Raw genomic sequence first — 27,398 nt, forward strand, 5'->3', positions numbered from 1 at the left:
GCACATACACCAGAGCATGTATTATATATCACAGCATGACATTCTTTCTACAGGGTGAAAAGGGTGATACAGGAGTCGAGGTAAGCCAACACATCATATGAAGACTTTCCAAATGCTAACACAAGTTGAGAATATTTGTGGAGAATCTAAGTCTCATACCCCCATTTAACCTCTAGGGGCATGCAGGTGCTGAAGGCCCAGCTGGACCAAGAGTAAGTCATTTTTGGCACACTTATGTCAACATGTTGCAAATATTGGCGATAGAACACACAATTTCGCTGTCTTCTAAATGATTTTTTATTAAAAATGTTGTTTGTTTTTCACCGTATAGGGTCCTCCAGGTCTAGCTGGAGAGCCAGGAAAGGCTGAAATTCAGAATAATGAAAATGTATGTCAATCATCTCAAGCTGCTTTTCTTGTTTTTTCTCGGAGGTAATAAAACTAAAGAATTAAGTAAAATATTTTAACATTTTAATATTCCCTAACAGGATATTCGCAACATACCTTTGATGGTAAGTAGCGTCTAGTGTTTATCACAACATGTACAAATACAGCACCTCAAATACTTTTCAATGACATGATCTTTGCCCTTAATAGGGTCCCCCTGGATTACCTGGACCTCCAGGGTCCCCTGGCATCTCAGGTGTCAAGGTAGAGTAATTTTAGAGTGACATTTTGTATTTGATGTACAAACATGTTATCATTACATACAGGACTTCAATGAGATATTATGTATAGATATATATATCTATACATAATATCTCATTGAGAGGCGAGGCAGTGGACTGGTGACAGAAAAATTGGACTATGGGCAGAAAATCAGACTGGATGGTCTCTGGTTTGACTCCACTGAGTGACAACCAAAAAAAACATACCTGGATGGACTATACCTGGATCTGTCCAAAAAAGTCCAAGAGGACTCTCCCTACCCACTGTCTAAATGCTCCTGAGCAAGGCACCTTACTCCCCCAAAATCTGATCCCAGAGTGCCGTGCATGGCTGCCCACTGCTCTGTGTGTCCTGCTGTGTTCACCAGATGGGTCAAAAGCAGAGGACAAATTTCCCCCCATTTTAATGAGTGTGTCTTTGCATGTGTGTGGGATTAATACATGTATCTCTCTATCTCTATCTCTCAGTGAAGTCCAGTAAATATACATATATATATATATATGAATGCAGCACTTCCTTCATTTAAATGAAGTCAGTCTTGCAACACAGCTGGTGGTGCCAACACAGGGGGCTTCAGCAAAAGGCATGGCCATTGGGATCAATGCTCACTTTCAACCGCAGCAATATACATCTGCATCTGGCAGAGCTCTATATTGCCCAGTCTCATTCTTGGAAGATTACTTGAACACAACCCGATTTCTACTGTTTACCAGTCCGTGCAACAAAAGATGGAATAATTGATGAAAACTTTCCAGAGGGGCATGAGATCATTGAAAAACACTTTTTTACATCTCAAACTGGACTTCCTGAAAGGTACATTTTATTTCACCATTGCCTGAAGCAACATGTGGCCAAAACCAACACAGCTAAAAAAGGTGTAGTTCATCATATAAGTGAAAAAGTTTATTTCTGCCATGGATTCTAGTTTGTAATCCAGCCTTGGTGTGTCCTCAGGGCGATGTCGGTCTACCAGGTCCACCTGGACTGGACGGCGAGAAGGTAATACTTTGTTGTCAGTAGGCTACTCCATATTTTAGCCAGTTGACAGTTTAATTGTAGAATGTATGTATATTGTGATAGATTAGTGTTAAATGTGATTTCAAATGTGTGTGACCTTGTATTTTCAGGGACCCAGAGGGAAGCCAGGGGACCCTGGTCCTTCAGGCCCAGCTGGTCCTCTAGGTCCCAGAGGCGAGGACGGTGTCATGGGCTTCCCGGGTCCCAAGGGAGACATGGGTCCATCTGGATCACCTGTGAGTCACTGTGTTAACCACACACCACACCACATCACTGCCTGGGGTTCCCTGGTCAAAGGCAGAGTCCCACATCTGTCATCATTGAGAGGGAGGGCCTTGGTTTTTTCCAACTGTCCTCTTATTATCTAATTACAGACTCACTGGCTTGGAAGAGACCCAAGGAATGACAGAGAGTTTAACTTTAATTCACTGTGGCATGGATCACAAATGTGCCCCCATATAAAGGGTAATGCTATTAGTAGTGTGCTGGTACTCTGAGAGCCCACATGTACATACACATATTTGGTTTTGTTAGAGATTTAGCTTTCAGGGCAACAGTGTTAAGTTTCAAGTCAATTGTTTCATTTTAATTTGATTGAACACAATTGAATACAGAATTTGGGAATGCCTTTTTTATACCAGGGTCACATGATTTTGAATTCTCTCAAATATTCAGCTTGAAATCTCTATAATGGCTGATCCATATGGTCCCATCATGCACTTTGTGCAGTCCCTATAACGCTTGAGCATATCTTGAAATGATTGCAAGTTTTATCGACCTTTTTATTTATCGTTTTTGGGATCAGGTCATCAGTCCCTGAATTGAAATGCTCAGCCATTATCGTGACGTCTATCTCCCCTTCCCTGTTCTGTAGGGTTTAGATGGCCCTACTGGTGAAAAGGGGGCTACAGGGGGCTCTGGCTCTATTGGATTACCTGGCGCAATGGTATGCAATGGTGACCCTTCAGGCTGCATCTTTATGGATGTCCAGTGCCTGACAAAAGAGCCACAGTCGAATACATCTTGTATTCATTCCAAGTGCTGTGTGAATAATTATTGTGTTTCTTAATTTGTGTTTGATTAGTAGTTCATCAGTTGATTGACTATTTGTTCAACTTTTGTCCCTCTGTGTCTTTGCTACCTTCTTTGACAGGGTCATAAAGGCGAACCTGGAGAAGTAGCGAGGTCGGAAATGGTAAGTGTTATTCATTGACAGTTAGAGCATGAGGCATAAGTTGTAATAGCTCTTTTCTAGATTGAAATCTGTTGCTTGTGTTTTGTGTGTCCGTCTTTAGATATATGGTCCACCAGGGCCCTCAGGACCTCCAGGACCAGTTGGCCCAGCAGTGAGTCAAATGTGTTGTAACCCCAAAGATTAAAGTCTTACACACTCACTGATCAGGCCTTAGTTCAGGTTGAAGTTGGCCAGCCCAGAAGTACTGTATGCTGAGAAACTCATCTCCAAACCTAAGGACCCAACAACTGTCATTAAGTTGTATCTGTCACACCTTAACAGGAGCAATAGGAGAGTCCCCACACAGTTCTCAGAACAGATCTTTTGATCTGTTTGTTTTCACAGTTTACAAACTGAAGCAGATATTTTATCCACTGACAACAATATCAACTTCAAATAGATCATTACAATGGAAATGGCAAATTAATACATCACAGCCAAAAAACAAAATGAATATTAACAAAAGTAAAACCACCAATACATGCTCTAAAGTTGTGTACTCATCAGTTGGTCAAACTTTATGTAATCGATTAAGTAAATGTTATGACGTGTAGATGCTCAATGCTACGTGCTCAATATATAGAAGAGTGAACAGCTGTAATAAGTTTAAGTAAGTGGACTATGAGTGTTTGTCACACACCACGTTTGGCACTTCCTCATTAGTACTTCTATCTAATGCACTTATGTTGACATCTTATTTTTGGCAGTCTTTACTGATATTCAAACATCTTAATTTGCTCCACTATAAATGCAATATAATTTAGCGAAATTTGTATAATCTGTAAATAAGCATTTATCTTTTTCATGTTAAAAAGAGTCTATAAAATAGCTCATTGTACCCTAAACAACCCAATACAGTATAGACTGTGTCTCTTATCCCACTGTTTTTGTTCCATCTAGGGATCCCAAGGATTTTCCGGGCCTAAGGTAAGACATTATAATGATTTGATATTTTTTTTTTAAACCCTTCTCAAGTGCTTTGTTGTCTACCTGACAGCCATTCTATGGATTAAAGTGTCACAATGATACCCTCAGGGAGAGCCAGGCATCGGCATCAGAGGAGAAAAGGGAGCTTCAGGTCATAAGGGCGACAAGGGAGACAGAGGCCATCTTGGACTACCTGTAAGTTTCAAAATGCTTCATGATTTTTAATTAAGTTTACATTTGACCTCTATAGGTGGTTATGTTTTCTTAATCAGTCTTGATTATTAATGTTAGCATCATACACACCCATCTTTATTCATAATGTTATTCAAGTGATGTTTGGTCTGTTTTAAACAGGGGTGATAACAAACTTTAAAATGGTTTTAACATGGGTTCTAATCTTTATTCTTGGTTTACACTAATGTTCAAAAAACAGTTATCTTCTCTGCTTGTATACAGTCACTCTCCTCTTTTATGTGACTGTATGGATCATGTTGTACATAATCCTGTATTGTCACAGTGGTATAGAAACTTTTCATTATATACCTTTCTCAAGACTGAGCAAATATACGCTAACCAGATGACCCAGGGGGGCTAAGAGGATCTCAGTGAAAGATACAGTGACCAAGATTGTATTGCAGTTAAACAAAACCCATGCAAAATAGACATAAACAATTGTATTTGGGAACAATAGTTGGACTTTTGAAAGTTTAAAGTGATAGTTCATCCAAAAGTTCCACTCATTATCTTCTCACCATTTTGCTGATGGGGGGGGGGGGGGGGGGGGTAAAGTGTTTGAGTCCTCAAACGTCCCCCCATTGCCATAGTGAATTTTAATTTCTGGGTTAACTATCCCTTTAAGTACATTGCGTTCTAATTTGAGTGCATGACATTTTACAGGTACTGGAAATTGTTCTTTTATATTGCAATACTCCAACGTTCAGGATGTAAATACTCCTTCCAGCACTGATTGACTCAGTCTTTCAGTGGAGCCATAACATTGTTATCTAACATTATGTCTGTATCATTGTTTCCTTGAGGAGTTTCTTTCCCTTCCAGCCCCTGACTTCACCAATTTAATTGTTTTCATAGGGTTGATATGTTCAATTCTTGTGTGCAGTTATGGGAGTGATCTGTTCCTATAGCACAAAATGTGAATAATTCTGCTGCTTAAGATATATCAACATAAAATTAAAAAGTGGAAAGGGAAGTAGTAAAAGGCAACTTAGACACATTTCTTCTTATCCTGTTCAAACAAAGACTGGAAGCAGTAGACAAACAGGCAATGTGAGACTGACTAATGCAGGGATATATAGAGATGATGTTGTGCACAGTACCAACATGATGTTATGTCATGACTATGAATGCGAAAAACAGAGCACTATATTTTTTACTTTGATTAACAACCCAGTCGCAGACCGGACGTCACCACCCACTGTGTAAAGCATAGAAGTTACTCACTATTACTGTCATTCACTTTACCTCCACCACTTCCATCACCCTTCATTTGTCATCATCTGAATGTGTTTTTGAAAGTCACTTGAGTCACAGCTTCACTCACCCACCTCCCCATCCCATCCCCACCCCGTCCCACCTTTCCCCTCCACCATCTCCCCCAACATCTCTGCTCTAACTGTGTACAACGCTATACAGGGGGCTCATGGGTTAGACGGCAGACCGGGTCCAGTGGTGAGTGGCGCAAGTCCTGTCCCCTCACCCTTCTCCTTCTCTTCCTCCTCCGACCCCTCCCTCCCTCCACCTTGCTACAGCTTGCTTGATGTCTGCTATGTCTGCCATGTCTGTCATGTCTGTCATGTCTGCCTGTCATGTCCGCTTGCTTTCCTGCTTCCCATGCTTGTCCTGTCTCTTTCCTTCCTATAGCATCTCTGTCAAGACAAAACTGTTCAGGGTTGGGTTCTGAGGATGCACCGGCACTGAGATTCAAGCTTCTCATGTACACATCCTTATGTTGCCAAGGTTGCCAAGGCTTTTGTAAACTCATCTACTTACCACAGCCCATACAGCAGTCATACTAAATTTGGTAAAGCTTAAATTTCAAATTAAGCAAAGAAGTGCATTCCATAGTCCATAAACGAGACACCCACAGAATCTATCATGTAGAAATCTGGCACCATTACAGATTTGGCCATGCAGCATTATTTTCAACTGCAAAAAACATTTGTTATATTAAGTTTTAAGTTCAGATTCCTCAACACACGTTTAATCTCTTCAGCAATGTGTTTCCACTTGACATAAATACAGACTTATGGAGAAAAGGCCTGGAACAAAAAAACTTAATTTTAACCTCAAGTTAATGAAATAAACAAGTTGTGGTTGTATGAAAGCTTAATCTTGATATTGGCCTAAACAAATCATGAGCAGCCATGGCCTCTCTGGGTTTGTACTTCAGGCTACAACAGCCTCCATTATGTCCCACTTCCACCTGGGACAAGTGAAGTGGATTGATATCTAGTTCTGCTTTTCCCATCATGTCTAATCTTAGATGCCACAACTATGTCCTGCATATCCTCAGTCCTCAATCCTGCCTTCACAGTTACCTGCGTCCTGATCCTGTATCAGTAAAGCTGCCATTGCTAAGAATCCAGAAAGGAGCATGCAGGGATGCTCGTGCTGCATGTTGACACGTATAGTTTGTTTGGACAGCTGTATTGCATACAGCACTGTACTTGCCGGATATGCCTGAGATGCAAGGTCTTCCTCTCCGATCCTGACTGCTACTCAAACAGAGATATGCAGCCGTTGACATTTTATTCATTTCCCCTCCCTTTTTAACAGTATTGCAAGTAGCTCAACAAGCTTGGTGCTTTGCTACATGTGTCAGGACCTCTCCTCTGAAAAATGTGTCTAATTGGTCCATGACATTATCTTTTTTGACATCTGTTCTATTCCTGAGCACCAGACAGCTTGTTGATTTACTGATTGAACCATGATAAACGGTCTGGTACTATTCAGGTTGTATATGCTGACAGTTATTTATTTTCATTATTTTTATTCAAAGGGTCTAATAGGACCCGCAGGTGTGTCAGGGCCAGCAGGACCAAAAGGAGAGAGAGTGAGTGTTTTTTTGTTTCTAGAACCATTTTCTAAAATCATTGTAGAGTTTTAGAACAATATGCACTATTCACTTTCTTGCTCTATTTCACTGCAGGGTGAAAAGGGAGACGGAGGATTACCAGGACCAACTGGGCCTCAAGGCATCCCTGTAAGCCTGTTATTACATTTTAAAGGGGACATACTTGAGGAAACTTTTCCTTATTTTTTGTCATGCAGTATACTGTACATAAAGATATACTGTCGGATGTCCATATTATTGACCACAATGAGCAAAACCTTTATCCATGCAAACAACAAGTGAAAAAACGGTGAAAAAAAACATCAAGAGATAGACAACCAAAAGGTTAACGGTCCAGTAGAGAACAATAGTATCGCCCAATTCACATTACTACTACTGCTAAGTACTGGGAATATACACTTGCACACTCTGTATGTGACAGGCCAATGCAGGCTGTTGCTGACACATATCATCTCATTACACTCTGGCCAAAGCTGGGCCAGTTTCAACTTTCTCACTGCATGAACCTGAATTTCTGTGCCTCACTGAAATGAATCAGGGAGGCAGAGGAGCTCGTTATGATAAAAAAATGTTTAACACAATGCTCATGTCAGTCTCAACATAGCCAAAGACAGCAACCAAGCATATTTAAAAAAACTCGCAAATAAGCTTTGTTTCCTCCCTCAAGGCTGGAGATATATTCAGCCACTAATCTTATGTCTTATTTCTTTTTGCAGGGTTTAGTAGGACCACAAGCACTCAAAGGGAACCGGGTAAGATACTGACTGTAATGTTATTTTAACATTGATAAAGATAGAAGAGGCAGGGACATGATTCTAGCTAACTGACACACATTACATTTTAGCTTTGGAATACACACAAGCTTCTATGTTTTCACCTACTAAATTAAGCATCTAACCTAAACACTTTATGAGTCTTGTATTTCAGCCTCTGCCATTATTCTAGCAAATGCCTCGCTGGGCCATAATAGGTCACCTGAGCAGACTTGTGATGACTTCAAAGATGTTCTCAAGTAGAGCACATGAATTAAAGAGCTGCATATCAATTAACGGGAGGATCCCTTTGATATCATACATGAAAAGATAACCAGATGAGTCAGATAGTTTGCTTTGATTGTGTTCTTTAATGACTGAATAATTTACATCAAGATGTCTTTTGCTATTCTTTGCCTTGTTTGTATTGGTTTCACAGTGGCTTTGTTATGAACTTAAACAGATCAAAAGACCTCCAGTTTTTTGGGGGGGTTATGGATAATCGCTCTTGATCTTGAGCAAGCTATGATAACCTCAATTAGGTCTCTCATTTTGTTGTCCCCGATTCGATATCATAATATGGAATTGGACTTGAGAGAAGGTGGATATCAGTCTCATATCAGCTAATTAAAACGTTTATAATAAATACTGCAACAGCAATGGAAGAATCTAAGTTTGTGGGTCAGAAAGTGTTGCACATTTGTCAATCTCACTGCTCTCAGTGTCATTTCCAGCAGTAACAGGCAGCTGATTTCAGTGAGAAACACTCTGATAGACAAAACTCCCTGCACATGACAGCAGACATACAGAGTTAATATGTGTTGAGTGTTTGGAGACCAAACCAAAACTTAAACAAGAATGAATATGAGACACGGATTAAATGGCCAGACCACTCAAAATGAATCTAAATGTTGTTATTATGATATAATATGTCAGTGTTATGTTCTTTGAGCTGTTGTAGCTGGCCAAAAAAACTGTTCAGAAATCATAAATTATTTTATTAATTAATTAAAATTTATTTTTCAAATATGCGCATAGTTTGTGATTTTAGTGTAGCATATATTATTGGTGAACAGCAGGGTGCAGTGAATGGATGGATGGATGGATGGTGTGAGGTGATGCACTTTAGTCAGAGGTGCTGGGCAGATGGAATAACTCTTTTCTCTCTTTAGACAGAGCCAGACTAGCTGTTCCCACCTGCAGATAGCCATAATGCAAAGCTAGGATAACAAGATCCTGACTCCAGCTCTGTATCTAGCACTCAAAAATGAAATTGATATCCCTCTTCTTCGTCTTGGAAATGATGCAAACAAACACGTTTCCCAAATTACCAAATGATTCCATTCATTAGCTCTTCAAATAAAGCCCTGCTAAATGATACTGTGTAAATGTTGTATTTCATCACCAGGTTGTAGTATATCAGAGAATGTGATCGTAACGTCCACGTGCCCTTCCTCTAAATGAATGTTTCCGTTTCCTTCCCCTTAACCTGTGACTCTTAATATTTCCACTCCCATCTTTTAAGTATTCACATTTTCATAAGCTCTCTCAACACATTCAACTGGCCTCTCATCAAAAGCAGCTACGTTTTCCAATGCACAGGAGAATAAACTTCGAGTATACAGACCTCATTGAGACTGTCCAGTTGAAGGTGTTGAAGTTAGAGCTATGGGATAGTGTTTGTGTTTTTACTCTTTGTCCTGTCTTCCTTTTTTTCCACAGGTCTTCCTATCCCCTTTTCCTTCCCTCCACCTTGCTCTGTGGCCCGTGGCTCTGTTTATTGCCGGGTTGCCCTCTCTCCCTCTCACAATCCTTGGCCTTGGTTAATCTTAATGCTCTTACACCTCCTCTTTACTCCTCCTGCTCCAGTTTAACAGCTCCTTTTCCTTGCAACCTTTCATGTCATCCCTCCCAACCCCTGACCCTGTGATCTACCCCAAATTGGCATGCAGTGCTCTCCCATCCCTGTCAAAATAAATTCTGTAGCTAGATGCTAGCAGACCAGAGATTTAGCATATTTCTGAGCAAAACATCTCTAAGAAAGTATTGGGGGAAATTCTATAGGACTTTTCGACTTCTAACAATCTTCTTTATAATATGTGCTGATAATTAATTTGCCTTATCTGTAGCCTTGTCATGATTTGCAAACAGCTGAAAGCTATGGAGTGGGCTTCATAATTTCCCAAGTAGCACAACAGCGTTCAAAATAAGTAAGAATGCACTAAAAAATATATTTTTTTAAGGGTTTTGAATGCATGATCTCAGAATTTGAGCTTCTGCTACTAGCAATACTCAGCCAGGCATTGCATCTGGGATCAAAACCTTCGAACCACTTTTCCGATGGAGGGTTGGATGTTTGAGTCCAAATAACACTTTTGTCTCACGGGAGTAAACAGCGTTGCAGCCAAGGTGACCTCTTCTTTAGATGTAGTAAAACAACAGAAAAAAAATTTGGCAATGCTAAAATGCACTCAGTGCGTGCCCTTGGGTGAGAGCTTGTTGCAGTGTGTGCTTGCGAACATGAATGCAGCTCCGAGGAGGATATCAGTGGACATTTAGTTCAAAAACAGGGTGTAAATGACTCTGTTTCGAGTCGAATATGAACGTTGAAGCTTACGGACACCTGGAAGACACCACAGGAGCAGTATGGAGGCATGCTATTGTTTTTATGTTGTTTTATTATGTCTAAGGAAGTTGTCACCAGCTATTTCAATTGTAAACAAAGTTTACCCCTGAGACTCCAGAATTGTTTTGTGGACTCAAACCCCTCATCCACCCTCCATCGGCATATTGCTGAGTAGATAATGAGTGAATTAAAAAATGTCGGTGAATAATAGCTTCTTTTTTTTCCAAACATTTTTGTGGCTATAATTAATAGTGGATGCTACTGTCGCTATGGGGGAGAGGCTAGTGTACTTTGACAAAGCACTTAGCAGTTTTTGGCAAAAACATGAATAATAATCCATTGCATCAAATACCTGCAATGTCTGTAGCCAGTTTTTTGAAATTTCTTGTTAAAATATGGATGCACTTTGTACATTATACAGCTAGCTTGCTACCAAACTAAGCTTAAAAGCTAAATGTGCTGTCAAGCTTTATGGTAAATTACATTCACCATAAAAGTAAAAACTTTTGCAAATTACGGACTTGGAAAAAAAAGGTTGAGTTACATTAAAAACAAATCGCGGTGCTGCTAGAGGTTTCTGTCCACAGTCACCCAGTTGCTTGCCCAATGTGGGAACTGTTGAGTTTATTAATAAAGTGCTTTGGGATAATGTGTGTTCTACTAAATTGAATGGGTTTAAATTTAAAAAAGAAAAGATCACAAAGGTTCCCGTGGGTGTGTATGGACTTTTTGAGCTATGTGAAAATGAGGCATTAGGCCCCGATCAGACAGGATGTAATTTTTGCGGAGGCATCCTTTTCCAGTTTTTCTCTGTAGGCACTAAGCATTTTGCATCCTGCTCATTTGTCTTAGGCGCTGCTTGACTCTTGGACTACCTTGTATTTTTGCAGGAGCCATGTAAAACCCTAAAAGTAAAAGTTTTACCTGAGAGCAGTGCTTGAAAATAGCATTTTCCCCCCCATTGTCCAAATTCATTAATTGATTGGTCAGCTTTCTCTGATGGTTATTTGAGAACAGCCTCTAAGAGCAGGTGCCCTCCACTTTTGAGCTATTTAAATAACGTGAATTTAGTTTACTTCACAACATTGAGTTAATGTGATTTAATGTTGCCTCAGAATCATCCTTCTTTAATGTTGGCTTCAACCGAAAAAAGTATAGTGTGTCACTTCTCATGGCCTTGCCTGCCAAACACCAAAACACTGTCTGATCAGGGCTTAAACCACACTAATGTGAGATAAAGATATAGTTTTGCAGTTGTAATGGTAAGACAGTCCTGGGAGAACACTGCAGTCAGGTAGCAGAGTAATCTGGACTCTTACAGCCTTTGACCTTGATGAGCAGGTATTCAATTAATATTATGCCTCAGCCGTCCCATTCTGTAAACTATATTCAGTAAGAATGAAGTCATACATTGCACTTTTATAGTATACTTGGACTCTGATGCCCACTGTGCAACTATCCTGATATGTTAAGTTAGTAGCATTCTCAGAGCACGTCAGCTATGGTCTGATAACAAATTTGCATCTGGGGGCAATGGCCGATATATTGGTGTTTCCGGTTTAGACAGTGTATCTGGGTCAAGACTTTATCTTGTGTTCACCATGCATTGTTTACAGCCCTAAAAGTCCAGACAAAATTTTTACGTAGCTATCTGCATATGAATACAGGCAAATGAAAAAGCTGATATTCATCGAATCTTGGTCAATGTGTTGCCCTTCTATGGTCTGCACACAGATTGTTCACTAGAAACAGAAACCCCGTACAAAATCAAGTCCCTCACCAACAGATTCTAAATCTTCACGTTAAGAATCTGTTTACAGAGATAATGTTAGTAGACCCCCAAAGTTTGACGATTGACTTATCTCAACAAGACACTATCAAACTTCTCACAGCTCCCTCAGGAGCCTCAAAACTTGTTCTACCTCTTTTTTTTCCATATATACAGTAGAACTCACATCTATATACAGACATTGATGTGTAAAATTAGTTGAGTTGCCCTTTGAAGTCAAAATGAGTACATTTAATTTTTCTTTGGAAAGTAGGCACAAAAACGTCTTAGTTCGGTTAGGTAACCTCTGTTATTGTGAAGCCATGATTAGAAAAATAACCTGGCCAAGTGTTTGAGTGTACTTAATGGTAGTTTTTGGCCATTATCCTTTGCTCATTTCATGTATAAAAATGTGTCATCAGGTTATCTTCCATGTTATAATAAAACTATGAGAGTATACATAACAACCATCTTATTTCTGCTCTTACTGTACAGTAGGCTGTAGGGAGTCTTTGGAAATCTTTGAATGATACCTGCTTACCAACCACGCTGGCTTTTAAAACTACCCTTCCCTAACTACCTCTACTTATCTTCCCACTCCACTACATTTACTAAAAAATCACAATTTCCTTAAAAAAATCTAAAAAAGATCAAACCCATTATTGAACTAATAATGAGACTTATTTTTTATATTGTCTTAATAAATGTATGTGAAAGCAAAAAACTAAGATTTGCTTCATGTGTGGCTTAAAATCAGGAGGACTAAAGTTTGTCTTTTTTTAATAAACTGTTTGCAGGGAGAGAGGGGCAAGAAAGGCAACAGGGGGGCCAAAGGGGATAAGGGAGACCAAGGAGCACCTGGATTAGATGCCCCGTGTCCGTTGGTATGTCAGTAGCTTCATGTGTAGCCAAGAGGCAAAGGGAAGGAGAACTATTTTCGAATACAATATTGAAATGGCATAGCACTTCAGTTTCCCTGAAGGTTTGTATTCGGTAGTCACCTTCCTTTTCGCTCTGGTATTCAATGGTTCTAATCAATCCCAGGAAGAGTTTGGTCCAGATCTTGGGAGATGTTTGATTGAATTGAAATAAAAAAATTCTTAGCTTAACGAGAGATTGTATAATACATTTGAAAACTCAATTGAATCAATGGATCATAGACCGCAACTCTGCCTGGGTAGCTTCTTTTTTTTGCAGGAATGAGACGGACAGGAATCTACTGCTAATAAGTATCAAAATGTACCAAAGCATTTGGTCTCAAATGTCATCCTTCCTCCTGTTACTGTGACCTTTACATTAAAGAATATGTGACAAGTTAGAAACAACAAAAATAGACTTTTGCAAGGCCTCAACTCATCTCAGTGAGCCTAGTTCCTGTCAGGCTCGGGCTGCCTGCATGTTTAGGAAACTTGGCTCCAGCCACTCAACGGAACGGAAGCAGAGATCCTCCTTCCATCGAGCAGGGGAGGACAAACAATCCCTGCTGCACTTGAGCTGCGTCCTTTTTTTAAATGGTTGATTTCACAAACAGGGTTTCCGAGGCTTTAAAGGGGAGAAAGGTGAACCAGGTTTGCCAGGCCTGGACGGGCTGGATGCCCCTTGCCCTGTGGTATGGTGCTCTTTCTTTCCCTTCACTTTTCCCAGCATGCCTCTAGCTGTCTCTAACCACACTCCTGCATGATGGCACTCAGATATTCCACTGTAAACTCAGAGAGAACATGCACATGTGCATCAAATTTAATTTCTTTTAGTCAACTGACCTGGTAACAAGCCAGAACTTTTCCAACTGACCTCCTGAACTGAACTCTTATAGAACTAACATGAGCAAGCATTTCCCACATACAAGAACACATACTCATTTGACACAACCTTTCCATCACAATATATATATATATTAACTTCAAATGCAGATCAGTGACTGTGACTAATATCACAATTACATTACCAGAAATAATAATTATATTCTAATGTAGAGCCTTGAAATGTCTGTACTAAGAATACTAGAGCTTTTTAACATAAACCCTTGTTTCCTACAACATTTCTTGCATGGAGCACCAATTTATACCATCTTCGAGGCAACATTTTATCATTGATGATGAAAGCACTGGGACCAATATTAATCTATTTGGACAAAGAGTTTTAATCTGGAAGACATCGCTGAAACATTGTTTATCTAGATTTCATGTTTAGACCGTTAGCCTTAAAATGTCAGGTAAAATAAAGCAACACTGAATTGTTATCCCGATAATGTTATTTGACAAACTTTTGATTTTTGAGCTAAAAGCTTTTGTGAATGAATGAAGCATTGCATTTAGGAACTGCAGTGGAGGTATGGTGAGGGTATAAGGTAAATTAATATGACACCAGAGCCAGGAGTTTGAATCAAGAATTCGGGCTGGGGCTTGGATTAGATTAGAGAAAGTAGATTGTGGACTTTCTGCAATAAATCAGACCATGATAATTCCCAAACCATATTCAAATTAAGCCTGGATATAGCCATAATACTGCAGTCACCACAGTTGGACGGTGTACTGCAAGATAGGATGTACTCAAAGAAACCAAATATGTTGTGACTAGACTAGATAATACTAAAAGAGAATAGAAAATGTAATCTGGTAACAATGAGGTTTCAAATGAGTTGTATATACTTGTGATTACAGCAGACGGGACAGGTAGGTGCTTAGATTTGGTACTGAAAGGTACAGTACCTTGGTCATCGTTCTTAAGTCTGGTAATGGAAAAAGGAATCGACAATAGAGTCTCTTTAATATGTGTATTTATCTGTACAGGTAAGGTTTTTGTCCAACTTCCTCATCCTCATCAAATTGTCCATTTAAGTGTGAAACCTCAGAAAGTTTAAGGCATTAGCTAGCTCTGAAACCACATTGTCAACCTCCTGCTCTGTGGAGAATCCTACAGAAATGTTTCTTATATGACACAATCCAAAGGGATTTCTATATAGGCTGCTGATTGCCTTGGTTATGTTCTCATTTGTTTTGTTGTATTTATAGTCATAATAATGAAATCTTTGTTTACAATATGGTATAGAGGGCTTGGGGGAGCCACTGGTTCTGGAAGTAAAGGGTTCTTCTTATCTTATTTTTCAGGTTCCTTTAAATATATATGTATATTTATATATATGTAAATGTACACAATGTTACTTTTTTTCAAATTTTTGCTTCAATCCCTTCAAACTTGACGCAGACTGAACAATGTTCCGGTGCTGCTTGAACTCTAATGGAATGCAAAGAGTCACAAAAGTTACCCACCAATGAAAACGAACGTCATGGTTCCATAATTTCTGATCAGAGCGGAGCTAAAAAAAATACCTGTTATTACTGCCGAGCCTTATTATATTAGTGGGGGTTAGGGTGGCTACTGACTTGAACATCCCGGCATAAGCATTAAAGAAAAGCCACCAAATTTCTTATAAAATAACTAAGGACATGACATTGTTCATATCCACACTCATAGCTACAACCCTTATGTAGGCATTTTGAGTAGAAAAGCATATCACAAGAGGTAACAACAAAATGTGTTTCCATTTTGAATGGTCTGATTTGGGCACAGACCTACAGTAACAAAACATGACCTGCTAGAGCACAACTACTTCCAGAACCTTGGTTTCTGAATTACTCTCACCACTTCGCCACTCAACAAAAGAGAATTGTACACTGGTTTTATTTGTATTGGCTTCAAACTTGCATGATAATATTGTTCATCTGTGTAGCGCACACTATTTTTTATTCAACATCTTGTTTTGATTCTTCCAGGGGGACGATGGCTTACCTGTACCAGGATGCTGGAATAAAGTAAGTTAGAGAGCTCGACACTGTTGTTGCTCGCCGCCGTTGCAGCTCACACGCTGTGTGCAAACTTCACCATAAACTTGTTTGAACTAACATTTGATGACATTTTGACATTCGCCTTTTGCTCTTTTTCTTGCAGTGACAATAACTTTGGAATGGCTGATGTGATTGTACATAGGATATTTATTTTTTTACTTTATCTCTATTCTGTTAAACGTGGAAAAATGTTTTTAAAAAATCCTAAAAATATATGGCAAAGTTTTTGTACAGATTGTTTAAAACGTATGCTAATGTTTGCGTATTCAATTTTTATACCTATGCATTATTTTAATATTGGATAAGTAAAAATTATAATGTTGCAACATATGCATGATATTTGTGCATAATGTGAGTGATAATGCTTATTAACTTATTGCATTATGTTGTTTTGTTCTATTGTAATAGACCATGCTGCACTGAGTTGTGGGGCTGGAAAGATTATGTGTTAGCAAGTCTTAGTTGAACTCTCCTCTTTGTGATGAAGTCTTAAAAACATGGACAAGCAGTGCATTTACACTTGTTTCAAATTTCGTTAATATAGACAGAGTGACCGAAAGCTCTTTAAAGTCTGAACTTTGAATTTTTGGTCATGTGCTCATATTGTACCGATGAAAACGCAGACTTTTCAGACATATCAGATTTAAGGCTGTCAGATAACATTGGTCCTCCTCCATGTTAGTTTTTCCTCTGAAATTACATTCACACACTCCGGTTGAGAAGGTGGTGGTAATGGACCAAAATGTTGTTTATCCCAATTTTCTGTGAGATTCCAAGTCTCTGGAAATCTAGTGTGAAAGTGAAAAAATTATCTAGTGTTTGCATTCTGACATAAGAAGATAATTTAAATCGGTCATATGGTCTGTGGTCACCAACGCTTTTAAAATTGGTTAAGAGTTTAACAAATTCTACTGTGCAGCAGCCTTTACATTATTTGATGGTTGAGCCCTGTGATCAACAAAAAGCATTACAATTAGAGAAGTCCTAAATATAACTGTATACATCGATGTATCATGCTATTAGCTTACAAGCTGAAATCAAGTGGAAAAAGAAACTGAAACTTTCATCTGAGAGGTGAACGAAAAAACAAAAATAATTGCTGCCTATCACTGCCTTAGCTCATTTTTGCTCATTTGTGTTGCGCCAAACAAAAATGCAATAACATTGGCTATATCCTGTTAAAAATGAGTAATAATAATAATAAAATGAAAATGATTAATGAAACAAAAATAATTTCAGGAACAAATATGATAGGACTTTCAGTATATATATATATATATATATACATGCTATAAAACATGGATTTGCACTAAAGGCTCCCAAAGAGTTTATGATTTAGGTCGTTTTTATAACTAGAGTGAATGCTATGAAGTCCGGCGGATGAATCCTCTCCAAAAAATATAAATGGTGTAATAAAGTACATGAGTTAATGCAATTTAAGGTTTATTTGCTGTGGCATTTTAAATGGTGAATTATGATAGCTGTGATTATGGAGTGAATCTTTCAACAGGCATTATATCCAAACCACACTATCCACGGTGGTGGGCTAATCACTATAGGACAGCCTTAAATTCTGTGTCTAAGGTCTGATGGCTCATTATCAACAAGTATTGCAGACAATCAAAGTTTGCTGTTAACGTTTTGTGTCATGGAGGATGGTGTCAACCAAGACGTCTTAACCATTTGAAGCTTTAAAGTCTTAGTTGTATAGCAGGAAAGCGACAGCTCTATTTATCTAAGCTTCTTGTACCCGTATTCCCTCTAGTTTCAGGTCACTGAAAATAATTTTGCCAAATATTTCGGGCCATTTCCTGCTTTACAATTGTCAGGCTCTATGTATTAACTGTTTGTTGTGTTTGCTCATCTGCCTTCTAATCTGAGGCACAGTAGAGCCCATAAGGTTGGATGAAAATATTGCTGCTCACCCTCAAGGCATACTGCTGCAATTGTCACATTTTTCTCATCCGTTTATGAAGAAAGCTGTAACCTGCCTGGACTATTGAGATTTTTTAAATCAAGAACTAGAACATTTTATCCACATGAGTTGTTTATGGTGTAACTGTACTCGTTAAGCTAACGTCAGTAACTTTACCGAGTGAATTTGTGTTGAAGAAGAAATGGATGGACTGACCAGAGTGAAGCTTGATCCATTACTTGCTGCTGCTCTTTGACAAACATTTCATTTGTGTGTCGCTTTGCCTGGGTTTGATTGTCTACAACCATGTGAGATTTTTTTTAAAGCTTTGACAGTTATAAATCCATCATGTGCTGCAGGTGCTCCACAGTACCTCACATTAACTCCTGCCTTAGTCTTCAGCTGGCATACCTAAGTCTAGATTTGCTCTGAAATGTTCCAAATGTTTATGGTGTTTAAAGTGACAATTAAATATTAATTTCTGAAGCTTTTGGTTTTGTTCTCAACAAAGGTTTTAAATCTGCCCACTTATGGAGACAAGAGATTTTCACAAGATTAATTACATTAAGTACAGTGTAATAGAGTATGAATATAATTAATGAAAACAATCAATTGCTTTAAAAACATTTCAGAAATTGATCAGTTAATGTTATATGGCTGCTCTCATTAATTTTAGTGTAAATCAAGGGTTTGGAATTAAACCTGTGTTGTCTGGAACTAAACCATAGTCTTTAAAATAAAATGTCAGGTGTCCCTGATAATAGTGCTTGGTGAGTGTATTGATGAATGCAGTATCTCAAGTGCACCATCTGAAAGACGAGGATAATATAGAAAGATCTGACAGAGTCAAGTAAGGCTAATAGAAAAATAATCAAAACCAAACTGTAACAGAGTTATTGTTGGGGTAAAATAGTAGCATACATATCTACAGAATAATTAAATGATATACATGACAATTAAGGGGATATTCTGGCTATAACTTATACAAGATGCCCCTTATTGTTAGAGTTGTAAATCTCTTACTCAATCTGAGATCAAATCTCGTCATGACACTACAGAAGGACACTGGTACAGTGTTACAAATCCTTCCTGTCTCATGTTTAAAAATAAGAGCTGTGGGCTTTGAAAAGGATGGTCTCTGTGCACTAATTCCCTTCAGAATCCCAATGCTACTTCGAAAATGTTCATAATGAGCATCACATCTCTATTCTGGTCGTGTATGACAATTTCCCTCAAAATAAGATCATTTTAATGTTAATGTGAGGAAATTACATTGATTTTTACTTGATCAATCTAAATAGTAAAGTAATGATCATCTCTGCTAACCCTGTTTGAATTGAAACTGAACTGTGTCTGCACACAGCATGGTTTGTATAACATAACATTATTTTAGCTTTTCTGGTGAGGTTTAAGATGTCCAGTGCACTCCAGAGTCCTGGTTAGGTCAGGGCAGAAAACAGGTCATTCTGTTATGTATGGGGCTCAACATTTCATATTGATAATGCTCAACAATATTTATTTAAAGACTTGACCTTACTATATTAAGTGCCTTGATATAATGTATATTATGATTTGGCGCTATACAAAAAAAATCGATTGAACAAAGCTAACCTAGCATGACCAGTTATCAAGCCAATGTGTAGAAAAGCACTACTTACTAAGCAGTCACTTCTCAGACATCAACATTTGTATATCCGGTGGAGCCTGGAACACAGATTGTGAGAACGTCTCCTAGAGCAAGAGTCACAAGGCCACTTGTCATCTTTGTATTTCGTTTCCATGTTTTAGCCATATCAGTGCTTATCAATTAGAGGCCAACACAATAATCTAATATTTTCAATACAAGCCTGAAAACAAACCATGCCGGTGGTTCTAGGTATTAGAATTGACTATTAAATTTAGATAATGCAGTAGTAAGGTTGAGGTAGAGTGAGGCTAGAAGGGTTTTCAGGTTAACGAACTCTGGATATAAAGGATAAATATACCTTTTTCTTTTGCATCTGATGTGATTAATCTGTATATGTCCACATATATTTAAAGGGTCAACATCCTTTCCAACTGGCTAAGAAGTAGGGCTACCCAAGACTGTCCCCGAGAAGACACAGAGAGAAAACTTGAAGACATTCTGAGATATCTTTGAGTTTTTAACCTAATCTGGAGTTGGCATTTTCAACGTTTTTCCAGGAGGCTGGACCCAGGGCCAGTAATGTTGGAAGCTTCATTGGCAGCAATGAGCATTTTAACTTCAATAAGAGTGAAAAGTACAAGCCAGTTAGTCATTGAAGACTCTCAGGACAGGACAACCATCACAAGCCATGGAGAGATGCTGTACCTACTGATGTGTTGCTGATGACTACATACACATAGATCTATAAAACTCTAGTGAAAGTCATGGACACTTTAGCAAATGCCGATTGTTGTGTTTCCAATTGTGACATCAATACTGCAACTGTGTTTAAGAATTCAGAGCAGCTCACAGAGCAGAGAGATGCCATGTGTTTTCATGAAAAAACAAAAAAACACGGAAAAAAAAACTAAGGGAGACCCTCTTGATGATTCCTTCATGACACTGCCTTTTTTTTAATCCCTTTACCTGCAGCTATTACATTTATTTGAATGATTGTGCAGTATAGGAAATACCAGCTTTGACATCATGTCTGGTCATATATGAGATATAGTTATATATATTTTACTCTACAATTGAGGTGTTAAAGGACACCACAATTCAATGCTGTAATTGTAAGTATTGTATAATATAAGACAAAGGATTGTATGTATAAAAGTACTCAGTCTTTGTAAATAGATTGCATTGATGAAACATGGATTTCACATACAGAGGGAATACAAAGGTCAGTATTCATGTGTTGATTATATCGTCGTTATAACTTTCTGCAATTATGGTTTTTGAAAAAAACATTTTGGCTTTGTGTAAACCAACACTTTGTAAGTCCACAATTTCTACATTTGCATGCTGCATATCCAGGCTCTCTAACATGCCATGAGATATACTGCATGTAAATACACATGTTTTTTTACCTTCCGACTCAAAAACTTTCATCAGATGATGGCAAATAATGTATTGCTTTGTCACCAATGATGTGAATTTATCTTTAGTTAATTCAAAAAAGTAGCTTAGTACAGCAGTGACTGTAAATGCAAATAATAAAAATGCCATTCATCTGTGTTGAAAATCAAAATAATGACTATCCTGTTCAAATCAAATATCCAGAAGCATTCCTTATGTCATATTGACAGCTGCCTTTTAAACAGACCGGGGTCAAAATGGTGTTTCATTTTTATTTATTTGTTGGTTTTTCTTCTATAAATTTTCTTGAGTAATTGCAAAATGTAAGAAATTGTTTAAGAGTGTCACTGTCTCAAAATCTGCACGTGTTGTTACAAAACATTGTTTAGTGGGTGAGATTTGCCTGTTACAAAATGTTTAAATTTAAATCAATAGTTGTACTATGTGTGAATGGAATCTTCATACAAAATTACAGGATGCAAATTACGATTTATTATTGGAGTGACTACAGATTTTAATTTTAAAAAGGAATATTTGATGTCTGAGAGCTCAGAGTGCTATAACTTTAGAAAACAAGAGCAAAAAAGGAAAACATTACATCTTCACTGTTTAGTTCTGATGTGTTTTCTCTATTTAATTGGTTTGTGTAAATAATGGAAATTTCTCCATTGGATCATATTGTCCATCTTGTATTTTTATTTAAAAGTGATACAGTGGCCTGAGCTCACTTGGACACACACAAAGGTTACTGGTAATAGCATTAGATTTTTCATTTGTTTGATAGTTTAAGTTACCATTTAAAAAAAGAAATTCCCCATCAGGCAATGTAACACACAGCAACTCATTTATTTAATAGATACACTCACAGATTGTTGTCCTTTACAGAACTGGTTGTTGTAAGAAAACTGTTGTTTTCATCTTCAACATTTTACACCTTAAAGTTGTTATTTAGTTTCTGCCTCTATATTTCACATTCATTTTTTGCACAAATATGAAACTAACACATTTCTTTAAAAGTGAGGACAAGTTGTACATTTGCCATATTTACTTGGTTTGCCTTGCCACAACTTATCTCTATCTTTAAGCCATAGAATAGCAACAGAGTAGTCTTTATATGAGCAAAGGGTTACAGAATATATGGTTTATATATTATATACAAGTGTAAGTTTTGATCCATCCACCAAAAGTCGTTTCTGGACATAATACAGTTAGTACACATATAGTCTTTGGTTTTGTGTCAAATGTGAAGCTGTATCTGCGCAACATGTCGTTGCTGTGACTCTTTCACTTGATGAGCTTGTTAAGCCATAATACTCAGAGATTGGCTATTGATATGGACATTAGAATGATAAACAGACAGCAATTTATTTCACTTAATTTTTGACATCAAGTTTATAACTAAAAATAGTATAGTATAATAGTACTAGTACTATTAGTATTGATCTGTCCCAACTCACATAGATTAAAAATAAAGATGGCTGACATGTCCTCCCACTGAAGACATGAAATGAATAATGTGTATTCTGAATTTATGGTTTGGTCCATGACCTGTCTTCTAACTTGTATGGGTAGAGTTTATGATCTATACTGTAGCAGGACACTAAGTGGCAATCAAGATATTTTGGCATGTCTTCCATTTACCTAAACCAAATCCTAACAAGAGCAGTGAAAGAGGGAAAGTGTATCACTCAGGTATGGAACACTCTTCAAGTGAAAAATGACCAGTCTCTACTTTGGATTTGCAGGATCAGTTGCACAATATTTTTGTTTTGTTTTGACTAACTGTTAGCATTTAGATTTGTAACAAAACAAAGATAAAGTTGGAAATAAAGTGTACATAACCACTGTTCAACAACCTGCTTTATTTTGATAAAAAGGAAATATTCTATGTAAAATTATTTTTGATGTGAAACTCTGTACTATCAATTTAGAACAGTATTTGAGGATGGGTAAGTGGGCATTATACAGAACTTGCATGTTATTGTTTAGCCTGTATTAAGCACTATTATTTACATTTTGTTTTCATCTTTTTTGTCTTTATATTGGAATGCTAGATTAACTTGACATTTGAGGATTTTCTCTGGATAGTCTACAGAAATCTGATAGCCGAGTGACCTTTGTGCCAATTTCTATGCTAACACCACCTTGAATTGATATGTGTAAGATTGTTTTCCATGATTCAGTATGACTTCCAAACACAGGTAAGGAATTTATTGCAGCCAACATGCTGCAACCTACACCTGTTATTTAAGTGTGGTGTCGCAATGAGATAAGGTAATGAAATTGTTTTGTGCTTTCCAAAAGAATTTATCTTTATTTTTTATAATCCAAACAATGGCAGCTGTTGTTACTGATTGCCGAACAGATTCACTGCTAAGTACAATTAAAGTATTTCAGCAATTTGTCACTGACTCAGAATAAAGAAACCAAATTGCAATGCAAGTGAAATTAAGTTTCTATGGTTTTGTATGCGATGGTTTGCATGCAGGTGTGTTTTATTGTTAGATTTATAGGTAATAGGTTTTTGACTGCAGTACCTGCAGACAAGCATCTCATTTCTTATAACAACGTTAACCTGACAAATTCTCTTTTGTGCCCAAAAGTAACAAAATATGTTTTGTGTGGCTCAACCAAAAAAAGGTTTATTTCAAATCAAATCAAATGTCCTTTTATTGTCCCATGGGAAATTTGTTTTGGGCCAAAGTGCTGCAGAGCAGCTGCAGAACAATACATATTACGACATATCAAGCAAGACCCAGAATAAAAATGCAGAATAAAAGTGAGATGAATATTGCACCTGCCCTAAAACACTTAAAAGGAAAAACACTAAAAGGATATAGACAGATAAGAAACTGAAACTTGCATTAAACCTTAAAACCGAAGTGTGAAAAATGTTAGACAGTTGCAAGGGTTATTAGATGCATGACCGAGTCAATGCATCTCCTTCAGTAGTATCATGGACGTTGGTAAGAACGAGAGCTTGAGGGGGTTGGTCTTACACCTAAAGGCTCTATAAGGTCTGCCTGATGGTAACCTGTCGCATTTGGGGATAAGAATGTGTGACGGGTCATTAAGGATCCTGTATGCTAGTCTGACCACAGACCCTTCGTAAAGATGGTCTGAAGGGAAGGATAGTATTTTTTTCCATCACCTTCATAGCCGTTTTTACTATGCTCAAAATTTTTGACCTTGGCTGGATTGTGAGAGTTCCGTACCAAGCTGTCATTCCTTATCTAATTATGCTTTCAAGCACTGCAGAATAAAATTTGGACATGACGGCGGTGCTCACACCGAAAAGTCTAAGTAGGAAGTGAAGCCTTTGAGCTAGCTTCCCACACAGAAAGTCTACATATGCACTACATTTAAGAGTACAGTCTTAGTACGGGAATGCCCAGATATTTAAATGTTTTGGTGCCTAAATTCCAACAAGAGGTGTCTTTTTAACTTGTTTTTGTGCCTTAACCTAACCAATTTTTTTATATTATCCTCAAACGCACTCCTTATTGTATGCATGAAGACATAGGTCAGTTTCCTCTTCTCATATGGGTCATCTGATGTTAGGAACAAACACTCTTGTGTATTGTAAAAACTGGATTTGACCATTTATATTGGTAAAGTTTGGACTACTTTTACCTATTTTTACCTACTTCTGGGAAGTGTTATTTAAGTAAATAATGTACAGGCAATGTAGTGCCCTAGGGATGTCTTTTGGGAAAGACTATGTTCTAAGGGAGGTGCTGAACTTCATGGTTACTACTCTGAGAAAGCCGTTTGACCATCAACCTGGAGAACCTAGCCAGGAATAGCTGTTTTCCTGTTGTCTGGGCTGCCACTGCTGTAGTTCTGGAAGCAATAGTCAGAGCATAATGTTGAGAAATAACCATCTGTCCTTTGCAAGGTTAAGGACCTCTAATCCCCCCCAGAGAACTCAAGAGCTCTGTCAGTCCTTGTGGAGGACATTGCCACCAGGCAGTCTTTCAAAAAAACCTTTACCTTTTCTTTGGCTCTTACCATTGTCAAGAGGCACCATTCAGATTTTAAGGAGGGACCAAAGTTCGTTCTTGAAGAGAACTGGGTCATACAAAATATAACAGATGTCCTGGAAAAAATTTAAATTGATTGAGATTACAAGGAAGGGAAAGGGACCATCCCAGGAGATCAAGGCAGCTGCCTATACTGTTGATGTATGTGAGGAGATGAAGCAGTGGAATCTGTGTTTCACTTGGACCCTTGTATCCTTGGCACTGCAACCATGTAATCAATCAATCAGTCAAATTGTATTTGTATAGCCCATATTCATGAAACACAATTTGTCTCATAGGGCTTTAACATGGTGTGACATCCTCTGTCCTTAACCCTCAACTAGAGTAAGGAAAAACTACTAAAACCCTTTTAACAGGGTAAAAATATGTATAAACCTCAGAGAGAGCCACATGTGAGGGATCCCTCTCCTAAGACGGACAGATGTGCAATATATGTCATATAATGACCTGGATAAATTCCATTCTTTTCCAGCTGACTCGGGATGGAAGTGGCACAGCTCCTTATGGTACTCACCTTTCTGAGAAATATAGGGATGATTATAACCCTACATATCATATAAACATCTCCAAACGCTCATAATGGAACAGCCAGCTGTCTTAGTTAAGGAAGCAGGCCCTTCGAATGCAGTCTGGCTTCATGTTGCGAAAGTCTATGCCACCAGTATTACAGCTGGTGGCAGCTACAGAATAATATTCCATACAACATTTTACCACAGACACAGAAACCAACCCCGCCTTGTTTTAGGCAAAATTCTCCATGACTTCTGGAAACAACCACGTCTTTCTTTGCGTAAATTTACAGCGGTGATTCAGAAAAAGGAGTTCTTGGACTTCTAATGGCAAACTGCCACCTAAATCCTTTGGATAACAACTTTGATATTTGCCCAGCTAAAGAAGCCTTAGCAGTAAAAGGATAACAGTAGGAGGTGCTTAGGGGTAACAGACACATTATGATCAAGCCAGTCGACAAGGGTAATGGAGTTGAGGAACATAGATGTGATGGCCATAGAACAATATGGGAGAGGTACAGGCAGTTGAATCACAAATATTGGTATGCAAAATATGAATGAAATAGAAAAATAAAAATAAAAAAACATTCAGGTACAGTAGAGCAAGCTTGTTTTACAAATTGATAAAGACCCGGCACAAATACCCTCCTGGCAGACTAATTGTGTCTGACTGCAACAGTGAATCCTACTATGAGAGTTCCGACACCACAGCAGCTACTTGATGCTTGCGATGTGATTCTCCAGGAAGCTGTACAGTTCCTCAGGTATTTGAGGGCCAGTTCCTCTTTGGACTACTGTATCTGCATTGTCCTTTAAAGCCCCATCTCATTTCATCAGGAGCTCGTTTCCAATGTGATTTCTCACTGGAATTGAAGTGAGCCTTTGGAAGTAACAAAGAAAAGGCACTGTGCTGAGAAGAAAAACAGTTGTTCTTGTACCTGTATTGGACCAGTTGTCTATCACTAATGATATGTAGAGTGGTGGGTGTAACATCTGCCTATAGCATCCTACAATGCAGGCTCCATGTCTGCCCATAGACCACAGGGGCGGCTGTGGCTGAGGGGTAGAGTGGTTGTCCTCAAACCAGAAGGTCGGCAGTTCGATCCCCAGTCTGACCCATCTGCATACCGAAGTGTCCTTGGGCAAGATGCTGAACCCCGAATGCCCCCACCCCCCCTAGAATAACAAAGTGCTGCGAATAGATGCACTGTGTGAATGGGTGAATGTAAAACTGTACTGTAAAGCGCTTTGAGTGGTGTTCAAGACTAGAACAGCGCTATACAAATACTAAACCATTTACATTTATGGCACTCATGATCTTTGTATGAGTCCTCGTCAGTGTGGCTCATCCTCTCACAGTGCCGGCATTTAACGTGGGGTCTGGAAGAGAGAACAGCGTTTAATTTGAGAGAGACGCTCAGCTGCTTTGTATCGCCTGGCCACCATTGTTTTGATTTCGTTTGTGGAAGCAAAACATCTCTGCTATCATGAGTGGTTTCTTGGCAAAATGGGCTTGTAATTCTCAAAACCCTGAATATTTGATGCCAATTGCTTGTCTGAGTCATATGTACCATGACTCCTGCCAGTATGCGTCTGACCTGACTTGCTACAGATCGTAGCTTGCTAACTTAGTGTTGAAGCGTGGATATTCAGCTTGAATGTGAGGAAAAGTGTCCAGACTTACACCTCATCGCAAGTTTGTGTCGTATTTTCCACTTAATGCCTATGTGCAGAGGAAAACCGCGACCGGGAAAAATGTCTGTTTAAGTGATCGAACTCTTATATTCTGTCTCAACAAAACACAGGTACAGACTCACATGCCAATTTTAGAATGCCCTATAGCGTAGGGTAGAGCGGGATAATGTGGGACATCGGATAATGTGAGACACCCCCTGTATCTAGGCAATGGAACACATTTGTGGTCATGTGACCATTATGTTTTCAAGCCCCTCCCATTCCCGCCTTGCCATGAAGGAG

At 38.4% G+C, this 27,398-nt stretch overlaps 1 protein-coding gene across 1 annotated transcript in view; it reads left to right on the forward strand.

Moving 5' to 3' along the window:
• LOC128453042 (collagen alpha-1(XIII) chain) overlaps positions 1 to 23,311 on the forward strand; it is a 55,502-nt gene extending 32,191 nt beyond the window's left edge. The window contains exons 21-39 of the mRNA XM_053435661.1: positions 54 to 80; positions 177 to 212; positions 332 to 388; positions 489 to 512; positions 598 to 651; positions 1,624 to 1,668; positions 1,797 to 1,922; positions 2,561 to 2,632; positions 2,840 to 2,881; positions 2,982 to 3,032; positions 3,821 to 3,847; positions 3,956 to 4,042; positions 5,498 to 5,533; positions 6,864 to 6,917; positions 7,014 to 7,067; positions 7,655 to 7,690; positions 12,882 to 12,968; positions 15,858 to 15,896; positions 19,885 to 23,311. Coding sequence (XP_053291636.1) covers positions 54 to 80; positions 177 to 212; positions 332 to 388; positions 489 to 512; positions 598 to 651; positions 1,624 to 1,668; positions 1,797 to 1,922; positions 2,561 to 2,632; positions 2,840 to 2,881; positions 2,982 to 3,032; positions 3,821 to 3,847; positions 3,956 to 4,042; positions 5,498 to 5,533; positions 6,864 to 6,917; positions 7,014 to 7,067; positions 7,655 to 7,690; positions 12,882 to 12,968; positions 15,858 to 15,896; positions 19,885 to 19,917 — 987 coding nt within the window. The 3' untranslated portion in view covers positions 19,918 to 23,311. The remainder of the gene's footprint in view (positions 1 to 53; positions 81 to 176; positions 213 to 331; positions 389 to 488; positions 513 to 597; positions 652 to 1,623; positions 1,669 to 1,796; positions 1,923 to 2,560; positions 2,633 to 2,839; positions 2,882 to 2,981; positions 3,033 to 3,820; positions 3,848 to 3,955; positions 4,043 to 5,497; positions 5,534 to 6,863; positions 6,918 to 7,013; positions 7,068 to 7,654; positions 7,691 to 12,881; positions 12,969 to 15,857; positions 15,897 to 19,884) is intronic.
• Positions 23,312 to 27,398: the final 4,087 nt, after the last annotated feature.

This window comes from Pleuronectes platessa, chromosome 12, assembly GCF_947347685.1.
Source record: "Pleuronectes platessa chromosome 12, fPlePla1.1, whole genome shotgun sequence".
NCBI lineage: Eukaryota > Metazoa > Chordata > Actinopteri > Pleuronectiformes > Pleuronectidae > Pleuronectes > Pleuronectes platessa.